At 39.2% G+C, this 17068-nt stretch overlaps 1 protein-coding gene across 1 annotated transcript in view; it reads left to right on the forward strand.

Annotated features, from left to right (window-relative positions):
- The window catches only part of SLC30A3 (solute carrier family 30 member 3), a 477738-nt gene that overhangs the window by 66658 nt on the left and 394012 nt on the right, over positions 1-17068 (forward strand). Inside the window, exon 2 of the mRNA XM_044075340.1 lies at positions 11224-11432. Within this exon, the coding sequence (XP_043931275.1) occupies positions 11224-11432 (209 nt within the window). The remainder of the gene's footprint in view (positions 1-11223; positions 11433-17068) is intronic.

The raw sequence follows: 17068 nt of genomic DNA on the forward strand, positions 1-17068 counted from the left end.
TGGGGCCACACCTGACCCTGGGAACTACCGACCAATAAGCCTGACTAGTCTGATCTGTAAGGCTATGGAGCAAATCATTATGGAACTCATAAATGGAGAGATTGGGAACCTCCAGTCGCTGGACCCCACACAGTTCGGCTTTGTCAAGGGCAGATCATGCCTCCTGAACCTGGTGGATTTCTTTGAGACAGTTGCTCAGGCTATAGATAAGGGAAAGGAGGTACACATGGCTTACCTTGACCTTGCTAAAGCATTTGACACCATTCCCCATTCGGGTATTATTGATAAGCTCACCAGCCTGGGCATAAACCCTTACGTCACAAGATGGATCGCAAACTGGCTCTCAGACAGATCCCATAAAGTAAGAGTAGTGGGATCTATGTCCGAATCCAGACCAGTAATGAGTGGTGTGCCTCAGTCCTCTGTCCTGGGGCCCCTCCTGTTTGGCATATACTTCTCAGAAGTACAGGCAAGCATGGAAGGGCTGTGGCTGACTAAGTTTGCGGGCGACTGCAAACTGGATGCTATAATAGAGTCTCCGGCTGACATGGAGATCCTCCAGAAGGGCCTAAATGAGACTGATGCATGGTGTCAAAGCCATGGTCTCAAGCTAAATGCAAAAAATGCATAGTAATCCCTTTGGAAAAACAGAGTACCCACAAACTACAACATAGGAGGTAATCCCCTGAAATCTGAAGAAGAAATAAGGGATCTAGGGACCCAAGTAGATAGCCAGCTTTCCTTTGTTAACCATGTTGCCAAAGTGGTTAGAAAATCCTTCTATGTGACCCATCTGATCATGAAAGGGTTCGCATCAAGATCTAAGGATGTAATGGTGCCCCTCTACTCTTCCCTCATCAGACCCATTATTGAGTACAATGCACCAATTGGAATGTATCTGGCTAGACATCTCCAGCAGCTGGAGAGACCACAGAGGTACCTAACCAAGAGAATTACTGGCCTCAAACAGTTGCCCTATGCAGCACGATTGAAAAAGCTAAGACTGTTCTCTGTTGCATACCGCTTTCTCAGAGGCGATCTCTGTGTAACGTACAGAGCCATTTCCAACCCAGAATTGTTGAACATGCTCCATCTTAGCAAAACCAAATCTACTCAAGCTACACACTCTAGGGATATAAACCTCAACACAACAATGAATAGAACATGCTGGAGGGATAGATTCCCTTCGCAGAGACTTCCCTTACTATGGAACAGGGTCCTGATCTACATAAGACAGAGCCCATCACTATCACTCTTCAGGAGGAACCTTGATGAGTGGTTGGGTAACAGAAAGTTCACACTGGGGATCACACCAACAGCACTACTAGATAGAGGCCAAGGGTACTAGCTGCTAGTACAAGGGTCTAGGGAACTACTAAAGGGGCGGTGAATACAGCACAACATGGCTGGGCTAATATATGCCTTCGGGCAGATAGCTCAGTACCAACCTATGAACCTATGAACCTATATATAATTAGAAACACATCATACAAGATTATGGGGAAATACAACTGCACTTCTGAGGCAGTTGTATATCTTGCCCAATGTGACTCCTGTTTTATGTTCTATATCGGCAAAACGGAGAGCAGATTAGTTCAGAGAATATATAAACATGAATATGCTATCAGGAGAATACATCTATGTAATTCCCTTGCTAAACATATTCACTAACATCCTGAACATGGTTTTACATATACAGCTATAGATAATGTCCAAATTCATGATAGGTCTCCTCGGATGGTATTGTTACAGAAAAAAGAATTGGTATGGCAGATTAGGTTGCAAGCTGATAGTTGGCCAGGTTTGAATGAAGGCAGTTTCATTACCCCACTATTAAAGTTAAAATCATTGGAAAGAAGAAAGTTATAAAGATTTGGGGTTCAAGGAACATTTGTTGGTTCACCAGGCTTTATAAATTTATAAATTAATAAATGAACAAAGAAAATGCAAGATTTATATTTTATATGCTATATAATTTATAGTATATATATATATATATATATATATATATATATATATATATATATATATACATATATATATTTCTTTAAGTATTTTAGCAGGAAGGAGGGGTTAGACCAATCACAAATGAGCTGCTAGTATTTAAATGTGTGTTTAATGTAATTTCAGTATGCAGATTATTCAACTCTGATTTCCATTTCTGACTCTATCAATAACCTCCACCATATCACCCAGTCTTCATTTCACTCTGTTGAGAAGTGGCTCTCCAACAATCAACTTATCCTGAAGCCCTCTAAAACTAAGCTCTTATCATTCCTACCTAAAGCTCTAGCCCATCACAAATCCACCTTTCTCGTATCCTCACTAAATGGCACCATCATATCACCAGATTTACACACTAAACTCCTAGGTGTCATCACTGATGACCAGCTCAAACTAGACCTCCACATACTTCATTCTGTAAAGAAAACACACCAAAAACTGGGCATATTATATAGAAACAACAAATTCCTGACCTCCAACTCTAAACTACTGCTAGCCCAATCCTATCTCCTCCCCGCCCTCTTCTATGGCTCCCCTCTATTTTGCAATTTACATTATAACCTGCTGGCAAAACCTGACCAAACTTATAACAAAATTGCTAGATTTGTCACCAGCAGCCCCTATAAATCCCATCACTGTTCTGCTCTCAAAAAACTACATTGGCTCGAATTCCCACACTTTCTGATCAAATGTCAGTTGATCCAAGCTTTCCGAATTCTTAATTCTAACTCTGACTGTCCATCTCTATCCAACCTGATCTCCTGGTACACCCCTCCTCGATCCCTGCGCAGCTCTGTTAAGCTCTTTCTACAAGTCAATAAACCCGATATTAACATAGGTAAAATACTTTATAAACACTCCATCTCCCTTATTTGGAATAATCTTCCACTCCATATTAGAAGTCATACCTCTCTTCCTAACTTCAAACATGACCTTATTTCGTACCTCCATAACAACCCTATATGTGCCTGTAACCATCCTACTTAACTCCTCCCTTTCCATATTCCCATTTCTCCACTAGACTTATCATTAAGACCTTTTTCCTCTTTCTTATCTTACTTTATCCAATCTGCTCTTCTTTCTATACCCTCCCTCTTTATATTTGTTTGTGTCTTTCGGCTTTTCCCAATTAGGGGTCGCCACAGCAGAACTCCTGTCCGCTAATGATTGGCAGTAGAGTTTTACACGCTGGCTTGCCAGGCCTAACGCACAACCTTCAATGAAGGAATGCCCATTCACGCATGTCGCCACACAGAAGACACTCTAACTGAGAATCGAACGGGCAACGTCTAACTGTGAGGCGACAACGCTACCACAGCACCACCCTCCCTCTTTATATAATTTTCTTTATCCTAGTGCTCTTCTTTTTTTTTCTCCTTCCTCTAGATCACTTCATTCCTCCTCTACTCCTATCTTCTTTTGCACTTTCCTTCTTCTGACCTTGTATATAGCTATGTACTATTCTCTGGATTACTTTTATTTTTCTTATCCATTGTATCCATAAGTTTGTTTTGCTCTTTATATTGTTAACTTGTCTCTATTTGTATGTATTTGTATGTTTTGTTCAGGGCTTTTCCCCTCAGATCTCCACTGAAAATGGGTAATTTCTTACCCAGTTGGACTGACCCGGTTAACAAATGTGAAATGAATAAATAAATAATGAAGTCTAACAACTGTATTAAATGAAAGCGCTAACATAAAGTTTGATTTTAGGCTGATTTTTAAGCTGTTTTAAATAAAAGGTTTGAATTTATTTGGGAGCTGTGAGTCTCTGCAGCTGGCTTTTCATTTATTTGGTTCATTTGTTTTTTTGTTCGGACATATAGAATAATGTTTTGAAGGAACAGCAAGGCAGGAGTTGAACACTTTATGTAATGTTTAATTTCTGATAATTATACAAAATAATATTTGTGCTGTATAATGTTTGTAAGTGGGGATATGTTTATGTGGTTCATTTTCACTTATATAACTTTATGTTAGCCTATGTCTTAAGTTATAGTTCAATAAAGATGTTAAAAGAAAAATACAATTATACTGCATAATTTTGTTACATTTAAAAAGGACACTGATGTCTTTGTTGCACACACTGACAAAGTATGAGAAAATGCACAGTGATATTTGCCATCATAAACAAGCTACCAAATTATGACGTGATATTTTTAAAGCATACAATAGTATGAAGCTAGACAAATATCTGCAATTCATTGCTTCTCAGTATATAATAGAAGACACTCAGGTGTCACTAAAGAAGAAATCTTGAGTGCAGGTAATTGTCTTTTAGTGAGATTTGTTTCCTTCTGTACCTTTACTCAGGTTTTCAGCACAAAACTGACATCTAGTAATTTTCAGCTGAGTATAATGCATCAGTAAACTGAGTGTGAAATTTGTTTTTCATATTATTTACTTGCGATAACACTTGCCTGCTGAGGTATGTGCAAATAAATATCGAAAGCAATCTGAAAGTAAGTAGCTTCATTCATCTGAATGCATCAGACAGGGAAATCCACACTGTGAAAATGAACCCTTCAGTTTTTGGCAGCATTTCAATTTCAGTCCATTTGTATTTATTATTTTTTTTCAATCCTTCCTTCAGGGGCCTTCAGCTAAGCATTTAATTCCCTAAATTTGTTTATCCACAAGTAAAACTCTTTCATCTAAAGCAGTCCATCTTCACGTCTGCACTGGGGATATTAAAGTGTTGTAGCTGTATTGCTTAAGCATCTGATAGGTGTAGCAATGTCATGAATCTCAAATGTGGCACATACTGTCTGAAGTTATTTAATATGACTCTGAAGTTATTTGTCTGCCCAATGGCTGCTTCCTTAAAATTAGCTGTTCTGAAAGTATAACTGGAGTTTTTCATTTCATCTCACTTCCCTCTTAAATTGAAATTTACAAAATTATTCAGAAGGATTATTGGTTCATTCTTGTTAAGCCTTTTTCAAATACTTTCAGTTTGGATAACAATGTCAGAAGCTGTTCACAAAAGAAAAGCCTGCTATTGTATCTTTCTTGAAGGATAGCATTTAATACATTCAGCTAACCTGTCAGATCAGTCAAGAAACAAATTTCCAGATTAAAAAGTTTTTTATTTTTATTTTTTTTTAATCCTTAATTCTTTTTATATAATGAACTTCTCTGTGATTAATTTCTTCCATTGTTTTGGGTTTCTAATACCATGATGGGAATGGACCCCACTCCTAAGTCAGGGTATGATTAGAGTCCTTGAAATTAGTATTGTTTGTCTGTGATGTTAGCCAAGAGTGCTTTTCTCAACACCTGCAATGTGTCCAGAATTGCCTCCTTCTATAATTCTTACCATCTTACATGTATTGTTAACATAGGTTCATAGGTTGGTACTAGGCTATCAGCCCTAGGGCCTATACAAGCCTAGCCATAACAGTTCCCTGGCTATTTCTTCCCACACTATTTACTTCCCTGGATCCCTGTCTAGCATTGCGACTGACGGGATCCCTGGGGTGAATTTCCTTTCTCCCATCCAGTCATCAAGGTTCCTTTTGAAGAAGGCCAAAGAGGTGCTCTGCTTGACATGTATGGGCAGTCTATTCCAGAGTCTGAGGAGTCTCTGGGTCAGAAACCTATCCCTCCAGCATGTTTTGTTCATTGTGATGACAAGGTTTAGATCCCTGGAGCGTGTGGCTCTGAGGGATTGGGATTTCTTTAAGTGTAGCATGTCCAACAGCTCAGGGTTTGACATGGCCTTGTATGTTAAGCAGAGATCGCCTCAGAGTAGACGATATGTGACAAGAGTATAGATGGAGTTTTTTAAGGCGGTCAGCACAGGGCATCTGCTTTAGGCCTGTGATTCTTTTAGTGAGGTATTTCTGTGGCCTTTCCAGTTGTTGCAGATGTCTTGAGAGGTACATACCAAATGGGGCATTGTATTACATAATGGGTCTAATGAGGGATGAGTACAATGGGACAATGACCTCCTTTTTTCTGGATGACATATTTAAGTACAACTTTAAATTCTTTTCAATTAGACGTGTTGCTCCTTCTACTATTGGAAAAATCTGGGTGTCATTTTTCAACGCCACTCTCATTTTGCCAGCAAATCCTGGTATTTTATGACTTAATGTCTCTCTCTATGTAATACACTGCAATCACTTTATTTTTTGAATTGTGGGTAATGGATGAGCCCATGTGATATAAACTTCATTCTTTATAATGCTTCATGGTTCATATAGTCCACATTTGGTTTCAGTTCACCTCTCTTTAAACATTCCTGTATCAAATCTTAGTAAACTTGAAGGTTGCTGTCTGATATTTTTGTCTTTTCTGGTTTGATTTCCATTCCCGCTTGATAGTGAAATGCTTCTGCTAAACTAAGATGTCATCTTAGACTTCTTCTCCTCCTCATGTTTTAAAAAATGTTTTGTTCTTATGTTATGAGCAGATAGATATGCAGTCCCATGATTGCAGATCTATACATGTAAATCAATGTTGAATAAGTCCAAGCTATAAATTAATTTACTCTTCTTGTTGAACATTTATCAAGACAAATGTCATTCTTATATCATCTGAGAATGTTTTAACCATTTATATTAAACAAGATTGTTTTCAGGGAGACAGTTTGTCTGGGTACATTGCATATTTATAGAGTTTATTGTACAAGGCCACTCTAATAAGCCTTGACTGATTAGTCACACTTACCAATTGGATAATACTATTGCACAGTAATAATTGGACACCCTTTTAAGGGTCTTTGGATAGCTGATAATTATTAGCTGGTGGTGGCAGTGATTACTACCATATAGTCTGGGTAAAGGGATACAGCTAGAGAATCTGTGTCAGCCTTTCCCAGTAGTGTCTGTGAAGTTGTATAAATACATATCTCAAAGTGTGTGTGTGTGTGTGTGTGTGTGTGTGTGTGTGTGTGTGTGTGTGTGTGTGTGTGTGTGTGTGTGTGAAAATCAAATCTCAAAGAGTGTGCGTGTTAGCTACTTGGGCAGGGACAAGAAGCAATGGTTGAACAGAGAGGGTGCTGGATGTCTTCGCTTGGATACTCAGCTGAGATCTCAACACCATAGCTGTGCCAGTGGGGAAACGTATTGGGGATCTGGAGAAAGAGGGAGAACCAGCCCCTGACTGACTGTGGTCTCCATGTGCTTTTAAAGGAAATTGGCTTGATGCAGACAGCTGCATCTGGAGATACTGTGTGTGTGTACCTACTATCCCCACAGTTGCCAGTGGTGAGGAATGAGTCTCCTTGATTACTGGCCCAGAGGTGGAGGGTCATTACAGTAGTACACTAATTTTGTAAGAATTCCTCCTGTACTGAGGTCTCAGTGTTTGCCTTTGATTGTATTAGGAATTAATTCCCACACAGGTATTGAATTTTACTGCTGAAGTCACTCATATGTCACACAATAAGACACGTGTCCATTACTTATATTCTATAATGTTACCTTTTAGACATTCTGACAGGACTCATTAAGTCTGCCCATTTACTCACATTCCTTCCACAACTATACATAGTATATGCAAGTTTTCTGTACACAACCGTACACACCTGCTTTATATATATATATATATATATATATATATATATATATATATATATATATATATATATGTATATATACAGTATACACTATAGTGTGTGTGTGTATATATATATATATATATATATATATATATATAAATATACACAGTGTATATATGTATATGCATATATATATATATATATATATATATATATATATATATATATATATATTTTTTTTTTGTTACATAAATTGCTTAAATCCTGATCCTGCCTTTTGTTAAATGTCATTCCTCCTCCAAAACATTTTTCTGCATGTATTTTTCCCACAATTTCCATTTTCTTCTATGTAATTTGATCCTACCCTTTTCTAAAGATTCCACTTCCTGGTCTTTTATCTCTGTTTCAGTAGGGTTGGCTTAGACTTTGATTTCCATTTTCTAGTAACTGCTTTTTTGACAGCCACTAAAAGTAAACGTAACAAGGCTTTACTATGTGTAGACAATTCTGATCATGTATCCCAGCTCAAAAAAATGATTTCTTTAGTTACACTCATTTACTCGCCCAGTGCTCCTGACAGAGTAACCTGTAGGGAATTTTTAAAGTTTGCCAACTCATTATACTCTGAAAACGTATGCGCCAAGGGTACCTCTTTCTTCCCCATCACACCTCTAATATTTGCCATCTACCTGAGGAAAATTCTTTGGAGTCTGCTTCAGGTATAAATGTACATATGTAAACACTCCCAAGCAAAATCCTACATCATCTAGACATTCTTGCATATTTTGGAGCCATATATATGTTCTCCCCTTGATTCTTTGTGAATTGCTTAGCTAATCTTTTTTTCCAATCTTTTCTGACCGCCTCTAATTGAGTCCTATAGTTATCACGCAATATTTTATATGCCTTAGTAATTATCCTTTTTTAACAACAGCATCTGTTCTAGATTGAAATCAGGTAATCTTAAACCATGTTGGTCTATTGGAAGGATCAACCAGTGCAGGTCTTTTACTAACCCCCCTATCCCTTTCTCTTTGCTGTACTCTGATATGAATTCCTGGTAGGGAAGGAAGTCTCTAGCTTGCAGTACAAATGTCTTCTTTACCTCTTCACATTCTATTACCTTTCTCTTATTATTTGTTCCCAGTACATTTGTTCCTTTCCCAGCTTCCTCCAATGAATTCCAACCCCTTTGCCTATTCTCTGTACCCAAAATTGCAGTCATCCCTATTGGCAGAATCTCCTCTCTCCATTCTCATGTTGGCTTAATTCTTAGTATACTTTCTACTACTTTATGAATACAATATTCTGTATGGCTGTTGTTATTCTCCTTAAATATCTACATCCAAAATCTCATTCTCTCCCCACTTCATCATCTTTTCTTTCCACTTTAAATTGTAGTTTTCTGCTTGTGATATGTATAAGAGGCTTGACTGTACAGTTTTAAAACACCCCTTCAAATCAGGTAATCTTAACGCACCTTATTCTATTGGAAGGATCAGCTTATCCCACTTAACTCTTGCTGTCTTCCCCTCCCAGATACAATCCTTCAACTCCTTATTAATTACTCTCCACAACGTCACTTCTGGGTGATAAAAGTATGCCTGACTTGTGTATAAAACTAAAGGGAATAAAAACATTTTTACTGCTTGTATCTTGCTATCCATACCCATAGGCAAGAGCTTCCAGTTTCTCAGTTTTTGTATCATCTTTTGTTAACTCTCTTCCCACATATCCTTAGCTGCCATAACAGAGTCCATTTTAACCTATACTCTTAAATACTCTATTTTATAATGTCCCCGTAAACATGGGCATAGCTGAACAAATGTATATGTGGGTACATAGTTTACAGTTATAGTCTTTGTTTTATCTTTATTAATTTTATATCCAGAAAAAAACTTGGAACCGTCTCATAATGTTTCACAACACTGTGAGATTTCCTTTTCTGGTTTTATCAGGTGCAAAATGATATCACCTGGAAATAAAGACAACTTTTCTTGATCACCATACAGTTATATCCTTGAATGTTGGAGTCCCTTATTTTCTTTGCCAATGGTTCTAAATATAATGCAAATGTCAAAGGGCAGAGAAGACAACCCTGCCTGGTTCCTCTGTTCAAGCACAACGTATCAGTGAGGAACAGTCCAACTTTGAGTTTCACCTCTGGTCCCTCATACGTATTATTGTATCAGGGAATGCAAATGCTTCCATTGCCCTGCTCATACAATTCCAACTTACTCTGTCAAATGATTTCTCTGCATCAAGACCCACCAATAACAGTGGCATTGTCCTACATTCTGCTTCCCTCTGGATCTTCATTGTTTTATTAATGTTGCCATTGATCAATATCTATTGACTTTGGCAACACCTTTGCTATTCTTTTATCTATTATAGAGATAAACACTTTATAATTGTAGTTTAAAATTGAAATTGGCCTGTATGAAGCTGGATCTCATAGGTCTTTACCACCTATAGGTACTACAGCCACCACAGATTTTTTCCAGGCAGGTGGTGCTTCCTCTCCTTTTCAAATACTCTTAAACAGAATCTTCCAGAAATTATCTCTTTCTTCCCATCTAGCTTCCAGACTTCCACAAGAATACCATCTATTTCTGGATACTTTCCTGCAGATTGGTTATACATCACCATTTTTATCTCATCTCCTTCCATCTTAAGTGCTAATTGTTGAATCTCATCTACCTCTAAACCTGGCATAAGTCTTTAAAAATATCTCCTTTTGTGCTTGTGTTGCTTTAACCATTTCTCTGTTTGATAAAAATGTTCATATTATTTCAGAAATACCTGTAATACCTCTACAAGATCTCTGGTTATTTTTCTTCTTATAGGCTCCATAAGCTTGGCAACAACCATTTCTACTTTTTGTTGCCTAGTTTTTGTGCTAAAAGTTTTTTTGTGCTCTGGAGTTATTATCAAAAAAAACAATTGCTAAACAGCAATTTTTCTAAACTCATGAATATTATCCAGATACTCCTTTATCCCCTCTTTAGCATGCCACAGTTGCACCTCTTCTTGTTTTGTGAGACTCCCCCAGTTCTGCAATACTTTAACCTTTGTCAGCCCCTCTAAATAATTCTTGTTACTTCTTAAACATAGCTCCCTTTCTTTTATTTCTACCCTATTTTTAAACTGCACTTTCATTTTATCTCACTCACTAGCTGTAACGTCTGGGGTACTTTCTGTCTTCTTTAATAACTCCTGAATAATTTCCACTACCCATTCCTTAAATTCCTCTGTTTTTAATAGGTGAGTTTAATGCCTTGAATAAAACTCAGAAAGCAGACTGCCAAGGACCACTTGTAGATTCCAAATCCTCCATCATACCATGTTTTGACTCATAAATATAACCAGCATGTAATTTACTTCCAGTCCCCTACGTCTTACATTTTTAATTTGTATTTCAAAAATACTGTTTGTTAATTAGTCCTAACATTTATTTAGCTTCAGTTTGTTAACTGCTGTATTGTTTACTAATTGTACTATGTGTAAGCTGAATGTCATTTTAAAACTTTTTTAAAATAAACCATATCAGTTCATTGCTGCTACATTTTGTTTGCTAAAAACTGGCAAGGCACCTTTATAAACAGAGAATAAAAATAGACAAGTAAGATGCAAAGTAACTGCCTTAAATGAGACTGAGAGCTGCTCATATCAACTAATCAGCAATTCATGCATATTTTTTTTCATCTTTAAAGCCCCTTTATAGGTTCCAAAGAAGTATATCCAAACCTCTCTTTTGAGAATGGGACTACAGCCAATTCGATTGAACTGGAGAGATACACTACTCACCACTGTCACAGAAAGTCAACAATCATTGACGAAAACAGAGAGAAGCTGCATGCCAGGAAGAAACTTTACGTTGCTTCCTTTGTGTGTTTATTGTTCATGATTGGAGAGGTTGTAGGTAAGTTAATGAAACACTAACTTGTAATGTATGTCTTCTGCTGGGTACATGTCTCATTTAATGTAATGTCAGGTGGAGTCGTACATCTAGTTAGGAATGTAGAGCTCAAACCAAGTCATATCAGCTAACACTTGATAATTTACTAACTCAGGGCAATGGCACTACCATGTCATCCCAAATTTACACCAAGAAATAGACACACACACACACACACACACACACACACACACACACACACACACACACACACACACACACACACACACACACATGCATACACTTGCTCGCACATGCATGTGACATACACACTCATGCACATCTATTTCAGGCATTCACATAACATTAGCTTTGGGCTCACCTGTTAACTGCCATTTGCTTGAAACAAGAAATACCCAACCTCCCAGTACTCAAACGTATTACACTCATACATACACCCAGACCCTAAATTCTAAACCTTAATTCCCACCTGTTGCCTAACCCTAATCACAAACCTCATTTCCTAACCCTAAATCTCCCAGATGTTTCTTCAGCCTAATACCACACCTCTCTCCTTAAACCTAAAATGCCCAGTCACTTCCTAGACCTAATCCTACCTCATTTCCTAAATTTAAAACTTTCAGTCACTCCCTAACCCTGGGCGGCCACAGTGGTGCAGCAGTTAGCATTGCTGCCTCACAGCAAGAGGTTCTCTGGTTCAATTCTCGGCTGGGGTGCCTTCTGTGCAGAGTCTGCATGTCCTCACTGTGGTCACGTGGGTTTCCTCCAGGTGCTCCAGTTTCCTCCCACATCCCAAAGACATGCGGTAGGTGGATTGGACACTCTAAATTGGCCCTAGATGTGAGTGTGTGCGTGTGTGTGCCTTCTGTGGAAGGTTGGGCGCAGGGCTGGCAACTCGACACTGTAAAACTCCACTGCCAACCATGAGCGGACAGATGATCCACTGTGGCGACCCCTAACCGGGAAAAGCTGAAAGAAGAAGAAGAAGTCACTCCCTAACCCTAATCCCAAACCCAGCTTCCTAATCCTAACCCTAAAACTCTCAGTTGCTCCCTAACATAACAATCAATTCCACTCACCTACAACAGCTTTTATACATACTGGGCACAAACTCAAATACATTTTTGAGCAGCAACCCATAGGAGCTGCCTGGAAAATGAGTACCTGGCTGACACATAAGATATATATATATATATATATATATATATATATATATATATATATATATATGTATATACATATACACACAAATATAGATAGAGATAGAGATATGGATGCAACTCGTGTTGTTGAGAGACTGGATAGCCAAAGTGAGTTGTCATAGTTCTATGCCGATTCTCATTCATCAGGACACACAGTTAATGGAAGTGCACTGAATTAGTGAAAGATCAGTAGGCAGTGGGGTTAATAATGTTGAGGGATTTGAGCAGTATGGGGGGTAATTAGCTAATACTCATAACAGAGTACACTGAGATCATATTCTGAGTCTAGTGTTCTTCTACTTAATACAGAGAGAAGATCTGAGAAGGCCAACCCACTTAGGTTCTTCCTTCCTCTCTCTTTGCACTTTACTAAAAAAAAAAAAAATTGCATTTTATTCATCTGCTTTTATTGTATTTGTGTTTCCCCCTACTTTATTTTGCTTTTGCCTCTTCTTAAAAGTACTCAGTTTTATTTATTCTGCTGCATTTATTACTGTTTGGTAGTAACCTGATTAAATTGTAGCTGTTATTCTAAGTCTTGTGGTTTAAGCACTTGGGCTTCATACCAGTTGTTTTACATTAAGAAGGTTTGTGGTCTGCAGTGTTGCGGCAGGACAGGTAGCTTACATCCTTCTAAGCTGGGAATTGCTGATTGAAGGCTCAGTGTCTGCTATTCTAAAAGTGTATTAGTTCTGGTTTAAGCACTTGGGCTTCAGGTCAGTTATTCTACATTAAGGTTTGTGGTCTGCACTCTTGTGGGAGGAGAGGCTGGATTCTAACCTTCTGAGCTGGGAATTTCTGGTCACAGGCTTATTGTGCCTGCTTATTTGAACTGTTTCTTTCTGAAATTGGTGCACCTTTTTGCTGTAGCATAGACCAGATTCAGGCCTGCTGAATCTATTTCTGTTTGTATAACTTGAGCACTGATCTAGGCCATCTTTTTTTGGAGAAGGTTCCCCTGCATCCTAGTAGCGGGAGTGTGCAGTTAGAACTTGTCTGATTGAAGACTGCTGGAACAGGGCTCAGTTTTGAGCTTTTTTCTGGTTAATTGGGCAACTTGTTTAAATCAGTTTGTTTGTTTTCTATTGTTTTATATATATATATAAAAAATTGCACTTTATGCATCTGCTTTTACTGTATTTGTGTTTCTTCCTACTTTATTACTAGAGGCATTGACTACAACTCTGATCTGAGATATATAACAATAAGTATCTTTTTCTGTGCATTTAAAGTGTTTTTTTTTATTGTATCTGCTTTATTCTCTGAAAAAATATATATACTTGTTATCCCTCCTTTCTAAGCTAGTATAGTCCAGTTTTTAGGTTAGTGCTGAATTCAGGGCTGTGTTACAAATCTCTGTGTTTGCCCATACCTTACTTGGATAGAAGGAAGTTTTTCTGTTCACCTGTGAGTGAGGGGAGCTTTGAGAAGCTCATCTGTCCCTGGAGGAGTGGTTTCAGCCCAGAAATTAGTAGTTTATTGGCCATTTTGGGCTAATGTCTATCTCTTTCATTTCCCTGCTATAAAAACCGCATTTGCCCGGTTTTGCGCACCGGGCAGCGCCAGTTAGCTAGGGTATAACTATTCTCAGCTCCACAAAGTCTCCTCTTCAGTTTTTCCCTTGGAACTAGACAAACTTTCAACTAAAGCACTCAAGCCATTCATTTCTCAGCCCGGCACTTGCTCAAAACTCATAGCAAGCACTTATAAACCCTAGCACTAGACCCCCCACTATACTGTACAGAAGGACAAGGATCTCTATACGACCTTACCAGCCATTCAGTAAAACAGTTCACTGCACATATCCAAGCATGTCCAAAAGGCAGTTTCAGGTGTACTCTCCAGTCCAACTGGGCATTTTGAGGCAATGTTACAACTGCCTCATGTACACAGACAACCCTCTCCTCCTACCACCAAACACTAATACATGTGATAGATGCAATTATACAACCAAACTGAAGGCTAAGCTCTCTCAACCCAAGACTGGATCAGACAGTCAAGTGGAGAAGGGAAATAATTGCATCACACCACCAGTCTCACATAGCCCCATTAAACCAGCACCGGCAAAAAACACACATAAATACACAAAAATATACTCAGAGGCGCTAAATATAAATCTGCAAAAGCAACAGAGACCTCCAAAGCAGACATCCAAGCAACCTCCACCCTCCAACACAAACCATGAAACACATACTTCACAAAACCAGTGTGTCACTGGTCATAAATACACAAAAATATACTCAGAGGCTCTAAATATAAATCTGCAAAAGCAACAGAGACCTCCAAAGCAGACATCCAAGCAACCTCCACCCCCAACACAAACCATGAAACACATACTTCACAAAACCAGTGCCACACAATCACAGCCCTTAAGGCAAAATAACATACCCAACACACTAGTAATAGGTGACTCTATAGTCAGGCACGCTGATGGCCCACTCACTAGGCTGAATAAGGAGAAGGTTACTGTTAGCTGCCTGTCGGGTGCCAAGATCTGCCACATAACACAAGCACTCAGGTCACTCCAGAACAAGTACAAATATGACTCTGTCATTGTCCATGTTGGTTTGAATGACCTGAGCTGTACCTCCCTGGACTACATGAAAAGAGCCATGGAAGAGTTCTCTGATCACATAGCCCAGGCTGGTATGACCCTAATCCTGAGTAGCATCCTGCCCTCATTAAGAATGATACCACGGTAGAAAGAAAAAATTATCAATGTCAACAATTGGCTAAGTTTCTGGTGTCATTCAAAGGGGATCCAGTGTCTGTCCACCTGGGATGACATGCTTGACAAGCCACGCTGCTTCGCTAAAGATGGCTTGCACCTGTCACCATTAGGGTTTTGAATACTGGCCAACTGCTACCCCCATAGTGCCTTTTTTAGGCAAGGCTCAAAAGACAAACCCACCACCATAAATAGCACAATTAACAAAAAACTGAGGGTAATGCTACTAAATGCCAGAAGTCAAAACCTCAAAATGCACGCACTCGAGACACTCCTCAGTATGGAGAAAATCGATATATGTGCAGTAACAGAAACCTGGTTTAAGGCTCCAGAGAGTACCCCAGCACTACCAGGCTGCAACTCATAGCATACATTTCGGCCACAGAACCCAGACCGAAATACAAAAAGCAGGGGCATATCCATATTCATCAAGGATACCCACACCTCCAGGTTAGTGGCACAGCACGATGCTTCAGAGATCATCCACATGCAACTAACAATGGGCAAAACTGCAATTCAAATTGTAGCTTGCTGCAGATCCCCCACCATGTCCCAGGACCCCCATTCCGTATTTCTGAAAACACTGGGAAACATAAAGGTCCTATCAAACATCCTAATATTGGTTATTTCAATTACCCAAACATTAACTGGGAGAACTACTCAAGTACTAACTCCCTTGCCCAACATTTCCTAGAATTTATAAACTCAAACACCCTGGATCAACTAGTCAACACTCCCACCAGAGGTGATAACATATTGGACCTGGTCAACACCAACATGGGTGACCGGTGTTCCACACTGGAGGTCAACCCCTCGCTGGGTAGATCTGGACCATAAACAAATCACTTTGGATATCCACATTCTGCCCCCACCCCTGGACAAGGAAACCACCATGAAAAACTTTTCAAAACCACACTTCACGTTACTTAAGACCGAGGTGGAAAGTTTCAAAGCCCCCATGCTAAAGGATAACGCTGTCCAAGCTTCAAAATCCTTTACTAATGCATTCTATGAGCACCTACAAGAATGCATGGATCGTGCTATCCCAAGCAAAACCAAGACTCACTCCTAAAAGAAAAGGAAACCAGTCTTGTGGACCCCTGCCATAAACAAGCTATACAATAGAAGGAGGAAACTAGTATAGAAAAGAGTAAAATCCCAAGAAGGGAAGACATCCCTGATCAGTATCAGTAAGAAACTACGATCCCTCATAAAATCATCCAAGGCGAGCTTCGAAAGAGAAATTGCCAAGGACTCCAAAGATAACCACAAGGCATTCTTTAGCTATGTCAAGAATCTAAGCGGCAATGCTCAGATCTGCTCAGAGTTAGTGCAGAATGGCACAAAATACACTGAATCGACCAATATTGCCAACATCCTGGCAGACAGGTTCAGTGCAAACTTCACCCCCCTCACCCCCAAAAGGGCCCATAACCATACCAGAACAATGTGGAGCCACTGAAATCACAGACACTAAGGTTAAAACAGCCCTCTCCAAAGCCAAAAGCACAACATCAATGGGACCGGATGGTGTCCCAGGCTGCGTCCTACACGAGCTCAAAGACAAACTAACCCCTCAAGTAAACACCCTGTTCAAACTCAACCTCTCCACAGGCTACATACCCATAGAGTGGTGCACAGCAACAGTTATTCCACTCCACAAAGGTGGAGCCACAACAGACCCCGGGAACTATTGCCCGATAAGCCTG

This window comes from Protopterus annectens, chromosome 6.part1 (assembly GCF_019279795.1).
Source record: "Protopterus annectens isolate FY-2018-M chromosome 6.part1, PAN1.0, whole genome shotgun sequence".
In the NCBI taxonomy this organism is placed as follows: domain Eukaryota; kingdom Metazoa; phylum Chordata; order Ceratodontiformes; family Protopteridae; genus Protopterus; species Protopterus annectens.